Source organism: Pantherophis guttatus, chromosome 4, assembly GCF_059756535.1.
Source record: "Pantherophis guttatus breed Tessera chromosome 4, ASM5975653v1, whole genome shotgun sequence".
Taxonomy (NCBI): Eukaryota; Metazoa; Chordata; class Lepidosauria; order Squamata; family Colubridae; genus Pantherophis; species Pantherophis guttatus.
The window spans coordinates 113,342,509-113,366,152 of NC_142066.1; the positions used below are offsets into that span (position 1 = coordinate 113,342,509).

At 36.4% G+C, this 23,644-nt stretch overlaps 2 protein-coding genes across 2 annotated transcripts in view; one reads left to right on the forward strand and one right to left on the reverse strand.

Moving 5' to 3' along the window:
* The first annotated feature begins 1,067 nt into the window (after positions 1-1,067).
* Positions 1,068-22,470, forward strand: PP2D1 (protein phosphatase 2C like domain containing 1). Its single transcript, XM_087892577.1, has 3 exons — positions 1,068-1,170; positions 15,378-16,810; positions 20,479-22,470. Exons 2-3 carry the CDS (start codon positions 15,379-15,381, stop codon positions 21,375-21,377), a joined length of 2,331 nt encoding a protein of 776 aa, XP_087748703.1. The 5' UTR covers positions 1,068-1,170; position 15,378; the 3' UTR covers positions 21,378-22,470.
* RAB5A (RAB5A, member RAS oncogene family) overlaps positions 21,460-23,644 on the reverse strand; it is a 29,055-nt gene continuing 26,870 nt past the window's right edge. Inside the window, exon 6 of the mRNA XM_034402247.3 lies at positions 21,460-22,931. Within this exon, the coding sequence (XP_034258138.1) occupies positions 22,813-22,931 (119 nt within the window). The 3' untranslated portion in view covers positions 21,460-22,812. The remainder of the gene's footprint in view (positions 22,932-23,644) is intronic.

Below are 23,644 nucleotides of genomic sequence, written 5' to 3' on the forward strand. Positions count from 1 at the left end.
ACTTGGTCTCGAATAACAAAAGACAGTTTGCTGCCAGAGCAAACATTCTTAAAAGTGAATTTCAGCCCTTTCAATTGCATGTTAAGGCAACTGAGCTACAAATCAGGAAATTGTAATTCTAGTCCAGCTTTAGGCATAAAACCAGCTGGATCACTTTGGGCCAGTCATTCATTCTCAGCCCTTGCAAGAAGAAAGCTAGGGTAAACCAAAAATCTTGCCAACAAAACTTTAGGGATTAGTTCAGGCAGTCACTAGGAGTTGAGGATGATTCAAAGGCAACCATTTTAACCCTCAGTGTAATCAGTTCAAAAAGGACTAGTCATAACCTCATATGCTATGTTGTTATATAACAGCGTTGCTGTGATCTAATATAAAATACCTAGTGTGAATACAAACCTTAATCTTATTCATTTTTGCATCTTTTTGTCACCTTTTTTTGAAAGACTATCAACCAACTCTAAGCAGCTAACATGGTGCTTAATTTTTCCCCACGATAACTGAGAAAGAAAGAGAGTATTTGTATTCAAGTCCTTACTGTATTAACTTCTGGCAAATGCCTGGACAAAAAATGAGAGGCTCAAATCACTTACTAAATACCATGATTGAACAGGGACTTGAACCTCAGTCTTTCCAGCCTAAATCCAACATTTAATCAGTACATTTGGCAGTTGTAAGCACCTTCACATCCCACTAATGGCAATAGATCTTGAAGACTAGTTTAAGCTAGATATAACATCCTATTAACACAAATATTCCTTAATAATGAGCAGATTGCTGCAATATGCTGATGTTGAAAATCAAAACAAACCAAATTCTTGGATGAATTTTATTTCTAAGCTTTCATTTTTTGTGCATTTAGCAGCAGAATCTGTTAATGAAATAATATAACTTAAGGTACTAGCTAATGATACCTCCATTAAGTTCAAATGTTAAGGCTATTTCTTGATTTTGATTAGTTTAAGAAACAAAAATGCAGAAGCCCAAAACAAAACAGGAAGTACCAATTTTAGCCTTGCTACATAATACAAATCAGAACAATATCTCAGTGGCTAAGGATACCGTTACTATAGTAATAATTGTAAACACTGGACTTAACTACTAGTCCAGTATTAATGTGCAACTATCAGAGAAAGGAATTCCAAAGAACATACGGCTTTCTAGAAGCTTAAGGTACTGATTTACAGATTTTCACTTAGTGAAAAGCATAAATTCAAGAAGGCTGTGATTAGATAATTTCTTGGTTGAAGAAAGCAAATAGGGAAGATTTAACAAAACTAATCCCATTGGCCAGGCCACTGCATGCCTAAAGACAATTACACATTCCAGTTACAATGGACAAACAAATCAGAAATAAAGATTTCAGTAGCTTTATTTTTAAAAATAGTATTTTGCAGTAACATTGAACTACATCTTCTTTTAATTCTTGGGGGTATCAAGATTGAAATCCAAATCACTTAAAAGGATTTAATTGAGCTTCTAAATATGTATTAAATGCACATTATCAGAAACAGAGACCTCAGATATGATGTTGAAACTCTAGCTCATATTGTATAATGGAACTGAAATACATCCTATTAGATGTAGCAATCTTCATTTGATTCCCAACGTGCCTTGAAGTTCAAGGGATGCTTTGGAACATTCACATTGGCTTCTGTACAGAATTTGTAATTTTGATGCTCCCCCTGCCACCATATCTGAGCCACAAATCCACATAATGTTCTACCTTCTAAAATTCCTATTTTGTAACTATTTTTCCCTGAATTCTGTAGCAAAAACATAAAGAATAAAATAATTTCAGCCAATGTCCACCAAGAACTTCTAGTCCAATGCATTTTATTCTTAAACTGCCCCTTCTTAATGCTTTTTAATGTTTTTAAATGCTTCTTAAATATAATCTATTTAATAACACCCATCTTACATCAATATTTTGTTTTCTGCCTATTGGGTTTTCATGCTTGTTCCTTATTTTCTCCAGTATGACTGTTTAATCAACTAAGTTAACTGCTTTTACAATTCTTTAACCAAATTTCTTTCTATTAAATTTAAAATATAATTCAAATATTTTGACAACTACAAAGGGCTGGTGCAATTTAAAAGGCTCCCCATCTTATTTACACAGAATTAAAGTAATGTGTTCTCCAACATATATAATTAAGTATAGCTTTTGATTCAGAATAAGTCTTTGTACAGCTGCTTTTTAAGGGGTAATTTTCTGTGTTCTACTAGATACCCTATTTCACAACAATTCATATGATATGCTTTATCTCCATGTCAAGCCAAATTCCATTGAATGAATCGTCCTCTTAGCCATAATGAATTTTGCTTCGTTTTGTTTTAGTGCAATATATACACTTAGTCTTTTTCTTAAAAAAAATAACCTGTTTTTTTATAGTTTAGCCTAGTAATTGTGCTTTGTATAATAAACCATGGACCTTGCATGATATGTAAGGATCGGCACCCTTTATTGCATAATTATATGTGAAATGACCTAAGAGCTCCTTTCCCTAATCATTCTGAAAAAGGAAACTTAATTATGCTGAATAATCTGGTTCTTAATATTTAAATCATCCCCCTGTATTCAAAGCTAAAACAATTTATGATACAAGGCTATTCCTAGTTAACTGAGAGTAATCCCTACTGAATAATTTACTTTTAAATAGACATATATAGGATTACACTGCTGATCATTTCCTAACACTGTATTTTAAGATCTAAAGTAAATAATTCTGTTCTGTTTTAAAATCTCTTATTTTATTAAAAAGTTATGTTTGATATAAATCTGCTCAAAATAAATCTCCCTATTTTTTATTTATTTTAATTTTGTAGGAGAGACTGTTAAGATTATTCAGGAAAGTGATTGTATTAGTATAGAAGGAAGCAAACAATAAATTCTATTACACTATGAAAATAGTGGTGCCCAGTTTTTTAATGAACTTTTTATTTTATTTGGAAGTTTTGCCTGTTTATTTTGTTTTCAATCCAGGGTACTAAATAGCACTTGCACTAAACAATACTTAACTACATTCTTGATTCACTACATTGTGTAATATGACATACTGATGGTGCTCTACATTAAGGTGACCAGATTTTAACATTGGTAAAGCAGGACACCCACCATTTTGTGGGCGTGGCTTGGAGGCCATGTGACTGGGTGGGCGTGGCTAACTGGTCATGTGACTGGGTGGCCATGGCTATGTGTATAGAAAAAAGTCATTTCTGACAGGTCCTCGCACTTTTGACTGGTCCTCATACTTATGACCATCCTCACATTTATGCCCCTGCAACATTCTTAACAACCATGTCACTCATTTCACAACTGCTTCTCTTCACCATGATGACAAGATAGGGCAAAAATGTAAAATGTGAGGACAGTCGTAAGTTCAAGGACTGGTCAAAAGTGTGAGGATCAGACCAGTCAAAAATAACTTTTTCAGCCCTCTGAGTAGTCCATATGCATAAAAGGATACAGCAATAGAGAGGGATGAAGGAAGAGAAGGGAAATTAGAGTAGGAGTGAGGGTAAGAGAGGGAGGAAGAGAGGAGGAGTAGGAGGAGAAAGGAAGGGGAAGTAGGGAGGAGGAGAAGAGGGGGGGAAGATAAAGTAAGAAGGAAAGAAAAGAGGTGGTAGGTTTGAGGAGAAAGATTGCTGTACAAAAAAAAAAGATGAAAGGGAAGAAAGCCAACCCCAAACAAATATGAAGATATTAAGATAAAGAATGAATTGTTAAACTTTAAAGAATAAAAGAGAACAAATATGAATAAATAGCAATAATTAGAAACACACATACAAACATACAATGTATTTTCTTTGAACAGAATATTTGGCTGGTTCACAAATTTAAACAGTGTTTAGTCATTTCAATTAAATTTACAATTTCTATATTTCCTTTTTGCCATATTTATTCCTAATCTATTTTTTAAAAAAACCAATATTACCCTTCATCCTCATCTCTAATCTTAATCAAATTCAATTTTTCCCTTCTATTCTATATTATACCCCTTCCCATTGTCTTCTATTTTTATATCCATCCTCACATTGGTTAATTATGTAATTATGTAATACAGTTGTTTAATACAAATTCAACATTTTAATATAAATCAATTAGTTATATAGCTATCTTTTTTGTATATTAATCAATATGAACATGAATATTCCAATTATTTCCATGCAATCCAATTTCTTACAAATCAATTAATTATATTTACCAATAATAATAAACCAAATAATTTCCCCCATATATTCCTCCAAATCACAACTTAACCATTTCTGCTTTCAACACAATATACAATTAATAGTATCTCAATTATTACAATTCCCTAGTTAAATTGAGCTTTTTTTCTTTTGTGTTTTAAAATCTTAACTCTCCTCTTTTGCCCTAAATTTCCCATTGTTTGCAGTTTTGCACCTACCTTTTTTGGTGAGGAAAAAGAAAAAGAAAAACAAATCTCTCTCTGCCTCATTTTACCAGGTTGCAGCAAAGACCCTGCTTTACTTTCAGTTTCGCTTTTAAAGCATAGTTAGGGGAAAAAATCTTCAGCACTCTGCAGCTAGCACCAAAGAGATCTGAGCAAAACAGCTGAGAGCAAATCAGCTGAGAGTCGGGAAGCCGATCTAATCAACTTGTACTAATTAACCTATGCTGAAGCTTTAAGGGGCTGTTTTTTCTATCTTTGCAGGCATCGGTCTACTCATTTGTTTTCTTTTAACACTGATCAGCTGTAGGGCGGCCCTTTGAAGCCCCGCGGCAAGAGTTTAAACAGTTTTTTTCCCTCTAGCCATCAGCTGAGACTCAGGAGGCAGCTAGGAGCAACCCACCACTGCGCCGTGCATTCTTTCCAAAAATCAGGACTTTTTTAAAACGCCGCAGGATGCGGGACAAATTGTTCAAAAGCGGGATTGTTCCGCCAAAAGCGGGACGCCTGGTCACCTTACTCTACATTAACTTTTGAGAACAAGAGTTTGGCTTTTATAGTAAGTTTTACTTTATGGCTGATAATCTAGAAAAATAAAATATACTAGGAAGCAAGGAAAACACTTCCTATGGATGCTGTCTTGCATAATCTTCCTGAAATAACTATCTTTTCTTTCTTAAACTGCTAGGACTCAGGAGGTTGGCTATTTTAATCTTTATTAGCACAAACAACAGTTAAGTGGTCCAAGGTCAAGACATTAATTATCTGTTCTTAAACAAAGGTTTGATGAGATGATTGATACTGGTATCCTCTATATACAATGAAAATTCCCCCTCCCCCCCCTTTTTTTTTTTTTGGTTCTAGGACAATGGATAGGAAATCAGATATTGGCACATAGATTCTCACTGGCACACCCAGCAAAGCCAAAATTATACCACTGTGATAATATACAATATTGTTCAGCAGTAAATAAAGACTTTAAAATATAGACTGTGCAACTAGTTAGCAGTTAGGCTTTTATTTTCTGTTAGAATTTAATTAACATCTTTTTAGATTTCAGTTTTAAAAGTAAATTTTAAATATCATGCTTCCATGTTTACTTTTAAATAATTATAAATTATGAAAACATCCAAAAAATACAATAAACTCATAATGGCGACTCCCCATATTTTAATGTGAATACAGGCATCTATATATGGATTGTGAATTCTACCTAATTACATAAATCTCCAATTTTTAGATAATTTCTCCATTAAATAAGTAAAATTCTGGGATTCAAACTCTCAAAGATTTTTATTCAAGAACTGTGCAGATTAAATTCATAGCACTGAGAATAGTGAAAACCACAAAATAATATAAAAACTTCAAAGGGATTACTGTATTGCAAATTGAGTAGCTGTGCAGCAAGTTAGCAAATAGGAATTAACCAAAAACATACAAAAAACATCCTAGATTTTGAATATATCCAGCAGTGAGAATAAAATGCTGGGATTACATAAATAATCCATTGAAAATGTCAGATCAGTATGTGGGTAAAAAAAATCTAATAATTATTAGGTGGAAAAGTGAAAATATAAGACACAGTTTTGTAATACCTTTAGATCAGTGGTTCTCAACCTTCCTAATGCCGCGACCCTTTAATGCAGTTCCTCATGTTGTGGTGACCCCCAACCAGGGGTGGGTTCTAAATTTTTTTTACTACCGGTTCTGTGGGCGTGGGTTATTTTGTGGGCGTGGCTTGGAGGTCATGTGACCAGGTGGCCATGGCTATGTGTATAGGGACTACTTGGAGGGCTGAAAAAAGTCATTTCTGACAGGTCCTCGCACTTTTGACTGGTCCTCACACTTATGACCATCCTCACATTTATGCCTGTGCAGCATTCTTAACAACCATGTCACTCATTTCACAACTGCTTCTCTTCAACATGGTGACAAGATAGGGCAAAAACAAAAATTGTGAGGATAGTCGTAAGTTCGAGGACTGGTCAAAAGTGCGAGGACCAGTCAAAAATAACTTTTTCAGCCCTCTGAGTAGTCCATATGCATAAAAGGATACAGCAATAGAGAGGGATGAAGGAAGGGAAGGGAAATTAGAGTAGGAGTGAGGGTAAGAGAGGGAGAAAGAGAGGAGGGGAAGGAGAAAGGAAGAGGAAGTAGGGAAAAGAGAAGGGGGGGAAGAGAAAGTAAGAAGGAAAGAAAAGACAGAGGTGGTAGGTTTGAGGAGAAAGATTGCTGTACAATAAAAAAGATGAAAGGGAAGAAAGCCAACCCCAAACAAATATAAAGATATTAAGATAAAGAATGAATTGTTAAATTTTAAAGAATAAAAGAGAACAAATAGGAATAAATAGTAATAATTAGAAACACACATACAAACATACAACGTATTTTCTTTGAACAGAGTATTTGGCCGGTCCACAAATTTAAACAGTTGTAGGAGGTTAGCACCCACCCCTTTCCTAGAAGAATGAAATATTTTGGGAAATATTAAAAAGGCAGAATATTATATTTCCCTGGATGAGAAATGGAGAAGCATATTTTACAGACAAAGCAGCTCCCACCTTCCTGCCCCCCATCCTTTGTTAATGGGCCAGAGGCAGAAAGTCAATCCTTTGTCAAAGGACATTTGCAACACAATAGCAACAGAAACTAACACAATGGGCCCCATCAAGCCATGTGATCCTGTCCACCATTAAAACATCTTTCCAAACAGTCTCCATGTTTCCAGTGTCTTTTTCCCCACTTGGAGCAGAACCCAGAAGGATATTTCTTCCAACACAGTATTTAGTCATTTCAATTAAATTTACAATTTCTATATTTCCTTTTTACCATATTTATTCCTCATCTATTTTTTAAAAAAACCAATATTACCCTTCATCCTCATCTCTAATCTTAATCAAATTCAATTTTTCCCTTCTATTCTATATTATACCCCTTCGCATTGTCATCTATTTTCATATCCATCCTCACATTGGTTAATTATGTAATACAGTTGTTTAATACAAATTCAACATTTTAATATAAATCAATTAGTTATATAACTATCTTTTTTTGTATATTAATCAATATGAACATGAATATTCCAATTATTTCCATGCAATCCAATTTCTTACAAATCAATCAATTATATTTACCAATAATAATAAACCAAATAATTTCCCCCATATATTCCTCCAAACCCCAACTTAACCGCTTCTGCTTTCAACACAATATACAATTAATAGTATCTCAATTATTACAATTCCCTAGTTAAATAGAGCTTTTTTTCTTTTGTGTTTTAAAATCTTGAACTTCCTCTTGCCCTAAATTTTCCATTGTTTGCAGTTTTGTACCTACCTTTTTTGGTGAGGAAAAAGAAAAAGAAATCTCTCTGCCTCATTTTGTCACGTTGCAGCTAAGACCCTGCTTTCGCTTTCTCTTTTCAGCATAGCTAGGGGGAAAAAAACTTGCTCCAGGAATTTACCTCTTTGCAGCTAGCTCTTTGAAGCCCCGCGGCAAGAATTTAAAGTTTTTTTTCCCTCTAGCCATCAGCTGAGACTCCGGAGGCAGCAATAGATTGGGAGTGGGCGGGGTAAGCGAACGGCGACCGGGCGATCCAACAGAGGCAGAGGGTGAGGGTGAGTGAAGGCGTGGGGGGGGGGCGAGAGAGGGCTTTGGTGACCCCTGTGAAATGGCCGTTCGACCCCCAAAGGGGTCGCGACCCCCAGGTTGAGAACTGCTGCTTTAGATAAATGAATGATGTGCCTACATCTGAAGTACTTTTTACAGACCTGCTTGTTTTCTCTGAAAGAATAGAACTGAAAATGATGCATGAAGCATCCTAATTACCCATTCCTTAAAGTAGCCTTCTACTTCATAATGTACAACAAATACATGATAATTTGACTGTAATTACCATGTTTCCCCGAAAATAAGACCCTGTCTTATATTTTTTTGAACTCTGAAATAAGTTCTAGGCCTTATTGCCTTGCGCTCAGAAGCCCAATTGGGCTTATTATCAGGGGATGTCTTATTTTGGGGGAAACAGAGTATCTTAACTGATTAGGGTTTTGGAAATTTGATTCAATATTTCTACATACCGTTTTCCCCCGAAAATAAGACCCGGTCTTATTTTCTTTTGGGCCCCAAAATAAACACCAGTTCTTATTTTCGGGGGATGTTTTACCCACTTACCTTAGAACCATCATAGTCACACCTCCCATACCCCAACACTTGTCGCACTGCTGCCCGAGTTCTTCTGCCGCTCATAGCCAGACACCGCATGCCTTGTCGCACAGCCCATGCAAGCTGTCTCCAAGCTGTAAAGTTGTCTTCAAGCTGTTTTTCAGCTGATTAAAACAGTTTTAAGTTCTAGAGGATTTTTTTTTTTAGGAAATAATTTTTTAAAAAGCTACCATCAGCTATCCTTTTCCTTTTGGCTAAATTCCTCTAAGTGCACTCTGACCATTTCCACATGATTGCAATTTATTTCACTCATGCGTCCCTTCTGAAAAGACAGAAAAGAATGCAAGCCAACTATTTATATGGTATGCCACCGCTTGCAACAGAAGGCTGCACGGTGCACCATACAGTGCCGCTTCCGGCAGGACGTGTCGAGGCTCATTGCACTAGTGCTGCCAGGGCTTCACTAAGGCTTATTTTTGGAGTAGGGCTTATATTAGGTGCATGCGTGAATATTGGGCTAGGGATTGTTTTCGGGGTAGGTCATGTTTTCAGGTAAACACAGTAGTTCCTGCTTGAGGAAGACTAAGAGCAGATATTATGATGAGACAACAGTATGAATGAGACATGCAATATACATTTCTCACTTAAAATATTATAACTGAAGGTTACCACATGATATTGACTGGAAGTTGATTTACAACAGTCTTTAATACTAGCAACAATAATAACAACACATTACAACAATTATTTTCTTCACTTAGTAATTCACTTGTAGAATTTACAACCATAGAAACTGAGATATGTAAATATCTCAGCAATTTAGCAATTGCTATAACTAATGAAAACATATAACCACTGCTTAGATAACAACTGAATATATTTGTATACTTGTTCAGACCAAAGAAATTTAGAATTTGTAGACAATCCCTTTACCCATGTATAAACCATATCAGCCACCATTACTTAATTACCTCCTCTTGTTGTTGTTAGTTGTGAAGTTATGTCCGACCCCTCATGACCCCATGGACAAGTTTCCTCCAGGCCTTCCTGTCCTCTACCATTCCCTGGAGACCATTTAAGCTCACTGACTGCTTCAGTGACTCCATCCAGCCACCTCATTCTCTGCCATCCCCTTCTTCTTTTGCCCTCAATCGTTCCCAGTATTAGGCTCTTCTCCAGTGAGTCCTTCCTTCTCATTAAGTGGCCAAAGTATTTCAGTTTCGTCTTCAGGATCTGGCCTTCTAAAGACCAGTCAGGGTTGATCTCCTCTAGGACTGACTGGTTTGATCGCCTTGCAGTCCAAGGGACTCTCAGGAGTCTTCTCCAGAACCATAGTTCAAAGGCTTCAATTCTTTGGCGCTCAGCCTTCCTTATGGCCCAATTTTCACAACCATACATTGCAACTTGGAAAAACATACACTTTTGTTGGCAGGGTAATATCTCTGCTTTTTAGTATGCTGTCTAAATTTTCCAGAGCTTTCCTCCCCAGGAGTAATCATCTTTTAATTTCTTGGCTATAGACCCCATGTGCGGTGATCTTGTAAACCAGGAAAATAAAATCTGTCACTACCTCCATTTTTTCACCATCTATTTGCCAGGAATTGAGGGGGCCGGGAGCCATGATCTTAGTTTTCTTAATATTGAGTTCCAAGCGAACTTTTGTACTCTCTTCTGTCACCTGCATTAGAAGGCTCCTTACTTCCTCTTCACTTTCTGCCATTAGAGTGGTATCATCTGCATATCTGAGGTTATTGATATTTCTTCTGGCAATCTTAATTCCAATTTGTGATTCATCTAGTCCCCCCTTTCTCATGATGTGCTCTGCATATAAGTTAAATAGGCAGGACGACAGCATGCAGCCTTGTCGAACTCCTTTCTCAATTTTGAACCAATCAGTGGTTCCATGTCCAGTTCTCACTGTTGCTTCTTGACCCGTATACAGGTTTCTCAAGAGACAAATAAGATGGTCTGGTACTCCCATCTCTTTGAGAATGTGCCACAATTTGATGTGATCCACACAATCAAAGGCTTTAACATAATCAATGAAGTAGAAGTAGATGTTTTTTTGGAACTCCCTAGCTTTCTCCATGATCCAGCGTATGTTGGCAATTTGATCTTTAGTTCCTCTGCTTCTTCAAAATTCTGCCTACACTTCTGGTAGTTTTCAGACCACATACTGCTGGAGCCTAGCTTGTAGGATTTTAATGACTTCCTACTTTAGGCAAATGTTTGAAAATAATTTAAGAATAGTTTAGGATATTTTCTTCTTTTTATAAAAGATAAATGATGCCTCCCCATTCCCCTATCACTTATATTTAAACACACAAAGACAATGTGAACTAAATTAGGCTGAGTAATGGTGTCCCAATAACACTTGAGAATAACCATCATAACAAAGAAGAAATCTGCTTGTAATCTGTAAACTAGTTGGAGGTTAGGCACTGAAATAATCTCAACCTACCGTCAAACTTTAAATAGGTAAAATTTTTGATTTGTAGACATGGAGCCAGATGTTGTTTCATCCAGTCAGTGGAATCTGGATTTTAAATGTATTAATATAAGGTCTTACATTAACACCATACTGCAGAATTATTGAGTGTTTATCAATTTTTGTGAGTACTTCATTTCCAGTACAAGGGTCATCATGCTTTCTTTAGATGGGGATGGAGAAAGACCTTCCATAGGGACCACATTGATACATCTGAGTCAATATACTGAGAAAACAATAATTTTAGAGGCTGTTATTAAGCATTTTACTGAACATCTGTGATATAGATTTAAAAAATGTCCATAGTTCCCTCCTCTTGCTTCCTTACTGGATGTCTATTTTTATTAGGAAGAAAATACTAAGAAATTTGTTCAGTTGAGAGAACAATCTGTTTAGATTACAAGATTTTTTTTTTTGTTAATAGAACAAAATAAAGATATCTTGAATCTTTTGTTACACAGTGTACTTCCACACTTAGCTGATTCCAATATTCAAATAAGTAGCATAGCAACAACAGGATTAGAGGAACAAGGGGAATACTGAGGCTTTTGACTAAATTTGAAAAACTTATAATTTAGAATTAACCTTTGCTGTGCTCAATGATATAATTTTTATACATTTATTAATAATTTTTACATAAAAGTCAAATCAAAAGAAAAAAGCTAAGAAAAAAGTGCAAGAAAGAAAATGAAATGGAACAGTGATAATGGCAACTCGAGAGCAGACTAGAAATGCTTTTGCGAACCTTCACAGATAATTTCAATGGAAAAATGTAAAGAAAATATGAATGATTTCTAATCTTTTGAACAGATAATTACAATCTTATTATCCCTTCTCCCTTGTAGTTGTTCCAGTCCCTTCAACTCTCAATTACTCCACATCCTTCTTAATTTTCAAATTCATAAATCATTTCATTTTCCTAAATGTAGGAAAATTCTACATAAAGTTTCTAGTCTTTCAGAAAAGTTTTTGTTATTTTTGTCTCTGATCATCTAGGCTCTTTGATAATCAGGTAGTGAAATAGTACCGTGTTTTCCCAAAAATATGACCTACCCTAAAAACAAGCCCTTGTCTGATTTTCATGCTTGCATCAAAAATAAGCCCAAGTTAAGCCCCACCCAATGTCTGGTTATACGAGAAGGGGTGAGGCGCAGGCTTAAAAATCAAGTTGGGGAGATGGGAGGGAAAGGAGCTGTCCCATGCACTCCGCACCCACTTTAGGAGTGGCGCAGCCAGGTCTCCAATGCCCCAACACCTGTCACACCGCTGCTGATTTCTTCTGCAGCCGCTCGCAGTCAGTCATGGCAGGATACGAGTGGCCGCTTCTTCCTGCTTTAGCTTTGCCCTCAGTCAGTAGCCGAGAGGTTCATGGCAAAATGGTGAGTGAATTCACTTGCGAAGTATTCCTAAAGCCTCAGCAGGAGGGGAAGATTGCTTGGGTAGTAGGCTGAGAAAGTGGGGTTAATACACGAGGTGTGGATATGGGTCGAGCTTGGCATTTCACCTTCCTGCCTTTTGCAAAATTTTGGCTGCACACAAGGAAAGCAGAAGCAGCAGAGACTCTGACTTGTTTCTCTTCCCCAAACTTCACCAGAAATGGATTTTCATGAGGCTCATTGCAATGACACAGCCCCTCGCAGCAGGATGCAGCAAGACTCATTGTACCGTTGCACCTGCGAGTGGCGATATTGTCGTGAGGTTCGTCACACTGGGACAGTCGGCGTGCTGCTGCGAGGGTGTGATGAACCTTGCGGCTATCCACACTCGAAGTTGCACCTGTGGCTCCAAATGTGCCTGCTCACTGGCCTCAAGCATGGTCAGAGAGCACCAACAATATCTTTTGCAGCCGCAGAAGCCGCAGCCAAAATGCTGTTTTTGGCTTTTCTGAGAAGTGAGCTGCTCAGAAAGGTAAGGCAAAAAAAATTAAGACCCCTGAAAATAAGCCCTGGTGCTTATTTTGGAGGTCAAAAGAAAATAAGACCGGGTCTTATTTTCAGGGAAACACAGTAGTGAAATTTATAAAGGATTCAGATCCTTTATAAATTAAAATCTGCATGATTAAACTGATATAAAATTTCAGTGCAGTTATAGCAATGGACAGTGATAATTTCAATGGAAAAAAGAACTTTACACTTGGAGATAACTGCTATAAGATATTTTATTGCTGGTTTATTACACCAATTTGAGAAATTTTGAGGCTCGTTTTCCTCAAAATCCAAGAAATGGAACAATTTGGATCAATTTGAATTTCTTTCCATATAATACAGGGTGGCAATGTAGCAAAGTTTAACAATGTTGAAAATTGTAGGATGGAACAGATTTTGAAAGTTATAATCTCATTTCAATCTGAGAGTTTTAAAAAATTCAATAAATTGCGCATTTCTTCAAAACACACTGAATTAGCATTGTGCATTGTAAGAAGTTGAAGGACATTTTTTTGTATCAGTTTTTTTCCTTTGCCCCCCATATTACAATAATAATACATGATTTAAAAAAAAATCATGCATTTGCAGATCAAGTCTATACATTTTTCAGAGCTATCAAAGTGTTTAAGAATAGAATTATTTTACTTTATCTAAACTAAGCATAAATTATCTAGATTAATAAGAATAGATTCTTACTCTTATCTACTTTAGTTTAAGTTTATTTATTTATTTATTAAATTGTTTATTTATAAAAATGTATTGGCCACCCACCATATCACAGGGTAACTTAATACAAAACACCGTAATTCAATTACAGATGGGGAGGGGAAGCAGGGTGGAATCTGTTGTTAATCGATCAACTACCTCACCATGATGCTTCCCATTGGAGCCCCAAGCTACCTGCAGAGCCAGGTGATTAGGCTCTTATGAAAGGTCAGAGGGTTGGGGCTGACCTCATATTGAGGGGAAAGGTTCCAGAGGACAGATGAAACAGCAGAGAAGACCCTTCTCCTGGGCCCCATCAGCTGGAATAATCAGGCTGATGGAACCCATAGCTTGCCTCCTCTGCCATCTCTGTGGGATGAGATGGTCCCTCAAGTAGTCTGGACCTATGCCATGAAGAGCTTTAAAGGTGATTACCAATACCTTGAATTGCACCAGGAAACTGGCAATTTAGCTCTCAGAGCAGTGGTGTTACATGTGCCATTCTTTAATCTCCAAGAACTGCACTGCCACACTCTGAATCACCCGTCACTTCCGAATATTCTTCAAGGGTAGCTCCATGCAGAGCATATTACAGTAGCCTAACCGTGAAATGACTAGGGCCTGAACAATTGAACACAGGGACTCCTGAGCCAGGAAAGGCAGCTCTGGCACACAACCCAAAGTTGTGCAAAAGCTCTCCTATCCATGACTGCCACCTGCTCTTCAAGCAATATTTGTGAATCCAGGAGACCCCCCAAGTTGTGGACCAGATATGTCTGGAGTAGTACTATACTATCCAGAGTTAAAGATGACAAAGTGCCAGATTTCAGGGCCTCATGTATCCAAAGCCTTTTGATCTTTCCAGGGTTCAGTCAAAGCCTAATGTTCCCTATCCAGGACTTCACGACTTCAAGGCACGGCAAACATGACCAATGCTATTTGTGTCCCATAACTGGGCCTGACTAAAGGAGGGCCAAATAATCTGTTTCATTCTGGACCCTCTGACACTGCCACACCACCACCTACCTTTTTTACAATCTTCCCGCCAAAGGGGAGATTGGAAACTAGATGAAAGTTGTCCAAGCATGTGGGATCCAGTGATGGTTTTTTAAGGAGGGGGTGAACCAAGGCCTCCATAAAAGCCTCGGGAAATGTTTCCTCCTCTAGTGATGTATTAATTACTGCCTGAATCCATTTGCTAGGCATCAACCTAGAAACTTTCACCCATCCAGGAGGGACAGAATCTAAGAGGCAGATGGTGACACCAACAACATTTAGGACCTTGTCCACTTCAACAGGGTCAATAGGTTAAAACCGTTTCCAGATAATAGGGTAAGACCTCTCCCAAGGAATCTCATCCCTACCTCCACACATGGGATCCATTCTTTAGCACATGCCTGTGAAGTTATGCTTTGCAGTATTCAATGACAATTCACTATAATTAAATAATAGATATAGTTATTCATAATTTCTTTGGGATCTACAACCAGTTGCCAAAAGGATTTGGAGGGATCCCCGGCACCTTTCAATAGTTAATTTCTTCCTTGCTTCATCTATGTCAGACTTCTTTGAAACCCCCCTGTGTTTCAAAACTACTTTTGAGACTTCTTGGATCAAGACCTATATTTTTTAGATTTGTTTAATAATTATTGTAACACATTTTATTTATTCCCCCCACCCCAGAATGACATACCAAACAGAGCTACAAAACTCTGAAATTAGTGAAGAGGAACAAAAACTACAAAACTCTGAATCCTGCAAAGAGGAACAGGATTTATCAAAGGTGCTTAACATTGATTTCAAGCAAATTGAAAGCTTAAATATTAGAATCCCATGTTCCATTTGTGAAGAAATGGTATACATCAGCCAACTTTTTCATCACAAAAAAGTCCACCAAGCTCAAGCTGTACTGGATTATCAGTGGCCATATGTGGAGCCTATAGATATAAAAAAAATTATCCTTCGGAGAAAGCAACTCATTTTAAAACTGCAAAAAACTGCTCAATATCCTGAACGAGAGATAGAAAAGATTGGTTGTTCCATTGATCTTCTTAAGGAGAGCATAAAAATTGCTCCATACTTTTGCATTGATAACATTGTTCAAAGTTCGGTGTATATTAAAGAAGTAAGCAATCCACTGATTAAAGCCATAGCAATTTGTCAAGATAAAAATGCTGTTTGGCACACAGAAATGGAAGATGTGTATATTGTACTAGATAATTATGGGCACAAGAAAGATACTTGCTTACTTGGACTGTTTGATGGAAGTAATGGAATTTCTGCTGCTCAGTTAACTTCAGATGAACTTCCTCTTCTACTTCTTGACCAGCTTTCTCATAATGATTCCTCCTATCAGATTAGCAATGCTGAAAAAAACATGCTTCATTCTTTTTGCACTATTTTTAAAGAAGATTATGAAGTAAAGGAGCAAGCATTTGCTGTTGCAAAAGCCAGAAGCCAAAACTCACAACCAAATAAGTATGAATGGATTCACAGAGCATTTGCAAAAGCTTTTTGGAGAATGGATAGGCTTTTACGTCTTGGACGAGGTGAAGTTTCCAGAGTTCGCTGGAGTAGCTGTACAACTGCCATATGTTTAATAGAAATGACAAGCAACATAAAACAAAACCAAGAAGAACAAAAAGGGGAAGAAACAGCTGAAACAATAAATGATAATGATGAGCAGAACTTCATGCAACATGAGAAGGGACTACCTAAAACAAACAGAATAATGATAAGAAGTATCATAGAACAAGAAGTAGACAAAATTATGGAACAGCAGGAAGAGAAGCCACTTGGAAAAGTAAGTGAAGGAAAAGAACAGAACAACACAGAACAAGAGGAAGACTCTGAAATAGAACTGCACCAAGAAGAGCCACTTACAAGAATCTGTCATGGAAAGGGACAGAACAACACAGAGCAAGAGGCATGTTCTCTCACAGGACATCCTGGAGAACTATTTACAAGTATAAATGATGGAATGAAAAAAAGCATCAGAGAGTCAGCAGATAATGAGCAACCAACAAATCATAAAGATGAGATCCAGGAAGAAGGTTGGATTGAAAACAATGAGAATTCAGATGAAATTGATGGAATAATGCATATTGCTAACATTGGTATGTATAAAGTCATAAAATTCAGAATATTATGTTTCCCTCTTACTCTCCCATCTTGTTTCTCTGGGTGGTACACAACTGTTAGCTATTGAACTCTAGAATTATTCTAGGAATAAATCTAGAATAATCATTTATTGTATTGATTGTGCAATGATAAATTTTTCAGCAGAACTTTCCTAATAATTTATGATATTTTATAATCTATGAAGATATCTTTTTCTAAATATATTGTTAGTTCAGTTCAATTTTATGACAAATAACTCTGGTTAGTATTGTTGATTTATCTGAGCAAAGCATAACTTGAATTATGAGTGATCCCAATCAAATTGTACAGGTAGTCCTTGATTTACAACCATTTATTCTATGTTCAAAATTAGATTGATGCTGAATGAAGTGCCAGTTATGGCTGTTGCAGCACACTATGATCACATGATAAAAATTTAAGTCATTGGCAGTCCACTTTTACCACAACCCCTTCAACTCCTCCCCCCTGCCTATTTCCCCCATCTGTATCCTTTTGGCCCACTGCTATCCATGACCCTTATTGCCCTAGCTGAGCTTTGCCATTTTCTTGCTTCCAATGCTGACCAAGCATGTACACCTGGCACATTAAAAGACAACTACTGGCCACATGATATTTTTGTCCCAAAGTTGTATGGAGCAGTTTCTTTGTGAGACCCAGAGAAGATGGCTTCATTGGCCAACAGCTGCCTTGTGAAGGTCAGGGCAGGCATACCTTGTCAGCAGCAAGAACAGAAGCTGACGAAGGTCAGATGAACACAGGGAGGCAGAGTCCACACAGAGCACATGATGAGGGTTATTGTGGTTAGAACTGGTTCAGGGTGGCTGAGGTTTCCTGGAGTGCTGCACCTTTGGGGCTTCTGGCAGCCCTAGAGCTAAGGTATGCCAAGAAGCCCTTGACCAACTGAGTGGCAAGCAGCACCAGAGCCATGTGGTTGTGGGACTGCTTGCTGACCAGGGCTGGCTAAAAGGGCAGAGATTGGGGGGGAAAGGAGACAGGTGGATGGGGGAGTTGAAGAGGAAGTAGTCCCTTCCATACCAGGGTTTGGGAGGAACCAGGCCTGAAATGGTTTGGATTGGTATAGGTCCCCAGCTAATTGATGGAATTTAGTTAATAACAGTAACAGGATATGCCAGGACTGCTGTTGCTAAGTGAGTATATTACTTAGCAATGGAAATTCAAATCCCAATTGCGGTTGTAAGCAGAGGACTACCTGTAACGAATCATATTGCTTTCACTCACACTGGAGTGTATTAGCTAAATGTGTTTTTGGAAAATTCAGCTATCATACAAAGATCTTTTTTAAAATTGAAGTAGAATCCTACCATATGTAGTTATAAAAAAAAACCTGTCCAGGATATAGACAGGATTTTAAGCAGTAAAATTTAGGAAAGTTTAAATAAAGATTTGAACTTGAATGTGAATGTAGGCAAATCTCTGGTAGGAAAGGCATCTACTGTTGGTCTAATAGAAGTATTAGCCAAAAATTTCCCATCTTACTTATTTGGGTTATTGAATTGGTGGCCTGATATATGTACTATCTATTAATCTTGCAATGCTGGAGCTTTTAAATCCTGCCACCAAACCATTGAATTACAGTGGGGTATAAATATTACAGTAATAAATTAATAAATGCTATGTAATGTTAAAAACTTAAAAATGGGGATATAATTGACCCTATCCATTAGGTTCTGAAAAATTGTTGTTTTTAGCCCTTGGGACACATTGGACTTTGAATATTTTTGATTGTCATCAGTGAAGCTTTCAATAAGGATTTCTAAAAATTTCTTATAGGAGCCTTTCTGTGCCCAGAATAGTTGTTTTTAGGTTATTTATTTATTAAATTTATATTGCCACCTATTCACCCATGGCGACTCAGATTGTTTGGGTTCTGAGTGTTTTGGTTGGTAAAGGTAAAGGTTCCCCTTGCACATACGTGCTAGTCATTTCCAACTCTAGGGGGCAATGCTCATCTCAGTTTCAAAGCCGAAGAGCCAGCGCTGTCCGAAGATGTCTCCGTGGTCATGAGCCGGCCTGGCTAAACGCGCATGGAACGCTGTTACCTTCCCATCAAAGGTGGTTCCTATTTTTCTACTTGCATTTTTTACATGCTTTCGAACTGCTAGGTTGGCAGAAGCTGGGACAAGTAACAGGAGCTCACCCTGTTACAAGGCACTAGGGATTCGAACCACTGAACTGCCGACCTTTTGATCGACAAGCTCAGCATCTTAGCTACTGAGCCACCGCATATAGAGCTAAAACAGCTACTCCCAGCATAAGTGTTTTGCAGCTGGGATGAGTAAAAAAAAAAAGACAGCAGCAGCAAAGAGGAAGCACTGAGAAAAACAAAGTGGGGGGGAGTGGAATAAATCATGCTAAGATTTATCCTATTCTTTATGTCATAGTAATTGGTGCATAGGTCAGTACAAGGGGGCTGGGAAGATCAGGTGGACAGGCAGGCAGGCTGGTGGGATATACTGAACTGCAAATTGTTGAAAAAAAATAGGTGATGAAGGAAAGCAGGTGGTAGACATTAGCCATCTTGTCTCATCTTGTAAAATCATTGTGGGATTCCTTGAGATTTTATTTTGATCAAAGTCTAGGACAACCAAATTAGGTTTTATTTCTTCTGAATCACGGCTGAGCTTAAACAGTTAAATAGAACCTCTGGAATGCAACTTGTCCTGGATTCAAAACATTTTTTCAGTTCAGAGTTTTGGTTATTTGAGGCAGAGTACTATTTAAGAGAAACTCTAGTCAGATAAGCATTATGTGGCATTACTGACAACAAATTAATGCATGCTCATCGTACCCAAAAGGTTTCAGAGCAGATAATTTCATAGCACACATAGCCTTAGTAATCATAACTACTATAATCTAGATACCAAAAATTATGTTACCTAAACTGCTGAGTTTGGAAGTTGCAGTTCCAAAATATTTCAGAGACATCAATCTGTCAAAGGCTGTTCTGATATCAGTGTTTGTCAAACTTGATAATTTTAAGACAAGTGGATTTCAACTCCCACCTGGAATTTTGGGAGCTACACGATTTAAAGTTGCCAAGTTGGTAATTTTACACTTTCTTTACACAACTGGCAACACTTTCTTCCTAATGTTCTCTGGCTTTTAAGAACTATCACAGGGCATTAATCAGGCTTGATTTTTTTTTTAAATGTAGATTTATTGTACATTTCAGATGGCTAAGTCAGCCATCATAGTTTTATGTAGCTTTACTTTTATATACCTCAGGTATTTGCTGAAGCCTATTGATAATTCATTCTCCTTTTAGTGGCCTTAATTTTGTTTAGTCCTGTTGGGAAACCACATTTCCTCATATAAGCAGCAACATTTTTGTAATGTGTAGTACAAACTTTTAGAAAACACCTTAAATGGTTTTTAAAAATCAGAATTTGACTAGGAACCATGAGAGGCTACTATACAAGATATGCACACAAATACACATAAGGTCAGAGTGTTATAGTACTGTATTCAGATTGTTACATATCCATACTGCTATGTTGAAAATTACACCTTATTCAAGATATGGAAAAGCATTGTGCTGATACAGCACAAACAATACTTGAAACTAAAATCTCTTGTATATATTGTCTTCAAAATTATATAATGATTTTAAAAAATTTTTTAGGTAATGTTCATGCAGTTTTATGCAAAAATGGAAAGAGCTATTGGCTTACTAAAGAACACTCCACATACTGCAGAGAGGAAAGGCGACGCATTCTTCAGAATGGTGGATCCATCAGCAGTAATGAGCCTAAAGGACTAATAGAAGGACTAATAAAAAATACTCGTGGCCTTGGCCATCATGGAAACCCAAAGATGAAGAAAACAGTTATTCCTGTACCAAATACAATCTCTTTCTCTGTTGATAACTCATGTCAATTTCTTATTATAGCAACTAATGGACTTTGGGAAGTTTTGGATAAAAGTGAAGTTGTGCTATTAACAATAACTTTGTTTTCTGCTTACTTGGCAAAATATCAACATGCCTTATTGATGAAAAATTACATTCCCAAAGCTTCAAAGTTATCTTTGGAAGATCAATTCTACTCATGGTATATGAATCGTGATTTTTTTCCTGAATCAGATTTAGGCAATGAAGAGGAAACTGATCCAAGTTTTCAGTTAAAGCTCCCAATTAACAATAGCACAGAAGAAGAAGTAGTAATTGAGTCAAAAAGCGGTACTATTTCTACAAAGCAACCCTCAGAAAATTCTTTAGAAACACCAGTTAATATTCCTACATCTTCAAAAGAAAATACTCCACCAGGCACTAACGTAACTCAAAAAGAAATTAACAAAAATTCAGAAGACCTGATATCTGAAAGTCATGAATTTTTACAGATATGTGAAGATTCAGAAACAGATTCTAGAACATTTTACAATCTTGCAGCAAAATATATTACTAAGCACTTAGTAAAAGCTGCCCTTAAAGCAGGTTCTAGAAATAATGTTTCTGTACTGTTAGCTCTCTTAAATGGATGTGATAATGTACCCATTGATGCACTAATGGGAAAAACAGAGTAAGAAACACTGGCATAATACATACAAAATAAATACTTGTTTAAAAAATGATTACCATGTTGTTTAAAAAGAATGATTACTATGATTTCCTTTTTATACCACTTTATTCAAACCTGAGCACCTCAATATAAAACTAAACACTGGTGAACTGTCATTTTCATTGCTAAACCCAAATTATTGCAAATTTACATCTGCACATGTAAGTTTTTGCTAGCAGTTCAACATTTAAATAGATTAAATCATCTTTTCTGACACTTGGTAGATTTCATATAATGAAAATAACTAAAGAATTAGTGCAATATACCGGACAAATCAAAATAAAATGGACTTTGGGAAACAACATTGCAGAATTCATTACAGACAGACAGTAGTATTTATGTTACAGGTACAGGAGCATCTTTTATTACTGTTCTAGCCATGAAGGAAGAACTTAATTGCCCTTGCAATCTGGGGAAAATGAAATGTTAGCTCTTTAAAGTAACTGTACATATGTATACTTTTAAGCAACTCTTAAATAGTACAGAGTATTAAACAGATATAGACTATAATGCAGTACCCTATTTACAGTACATTAACATCCCAATTTAAAATCAAGTTGAATGTACATAATTGTTAGTGCTCTGACCAGTTACATTCTTAGAGAAAAGGTAATTGTGTTAATGGTCAACACTGATTAAAATCAAAATCAGCTAACTAGTTTTTATAAGATATGTCTCAATAGTTTGTTAGGAAATATGTTGTGTTGCATCAGAAGTTGAATTCATTGGTTGTAACATTTTAAAAGCAGGAAACGTGTGAAGCTTGATTTAAAAAAAAATTAAACTGGGTTTTGACAAATTTATATATAGTGTAATAATTAAAGAAAACCAATTGTTCTGCAAGCACAGGGTCAATAAAATTGTTAATGTTTCACATATTTCACTTAAATTATGAAAATGTGGAATGTATATTTAAATGGTAATTACCCCACATAAACATTTTGCATAAATACTGTTAATAAGCTTACAGGAAGTTCAGAAGGTATATTAACCTTTTTTTTTCCTTTTCAAAATCACAAATGGAGAATCCAAATTCTATTCATTACACTTTAACAGTAACCAATATCCAACACTTGAGGAACTAACTGGTTAGCTGCAGATCCATGGAACAGTTCAATCTCTATTCCTAATGACATGTAATCCAGTTAAAAACCTCTTAACTGAAGCAGGTTTAGCCAGCTTCTTTCCTCACCCCACCCCATTGTTGAAACATAACAGCCAGTGATACATGCATGTTATTAAAAATTAGGACAAAATCATTCTGTATTAGAAACAACTATTTCATAAGTCTCTTCAGTTTTGGAAGCTGTATTGGGCCAGGTTAAATACTCCAAATTCCATTGTTATTAACAAGTTAGGAAGTGGAAGAATATTCAAGACAGTTTAAAGCAGCTGAAAGTTTAGTTGCTACAACATTGACTCTTAGTTGGTTGTGTTGGTTCAGTAAGATCTACTCCTCCTCTTCCTCTACCAGAATTAGCTCCCGTATTCTGTGGTTCATTCTTCGGCAACTTTTTAGCTATAAAAATATAGCAAAATTAGTATGTATATATATATAATTAAAAAAATAAGGATTAGCTATGTATATTTATAGCTAATAGCACTATACAGCATAGTCAATATTTTTTTATTCTGACTAACCTTCCACATAAATTGATGAAATTCACCTGGTCTTACACAGTGTTTCTGGAATATGCTTGTTTTAACTTGGCTCTACCAGCAGCTAGCTCCAATAACTATACCATATATTTCATACTATATGTACTTTTTTGGCAGCACACATGCATTTCTTCTTCAAAAGATCCAAAAGATTATGGAGCTACTTCAATATGGCTTGTCTGTGTATAGCTTAAACTTGCCCATTATGGTTCACTGTGACTTATTTTTAAAAATACGTTGAAAAAACCCATGGTTTATCACAAAGTAGTCAATAAGTCAATTTTTCTATATAAATCGCTGATATCCTGGAAATAGAAACGCTGCAAAATTGGACATTAACATAGTTTTATGGGAATGAAATAATACATTTTGCTTAGTTTATATCTCAAATTAATTTTTCTGCTTAATAATTTTTTTAATATTCAGGATTATTTTTAGTTCTAATTTTCTTTTCTAACCTTAATAATATAGAATTATATTCATTATGAAATACACAAGGAAAATGTAGAAAACAGCTCAGTACTGTTTTAAGTATAGATAGTCCTCAATTTACGATCACAATTGAGCCGCAGT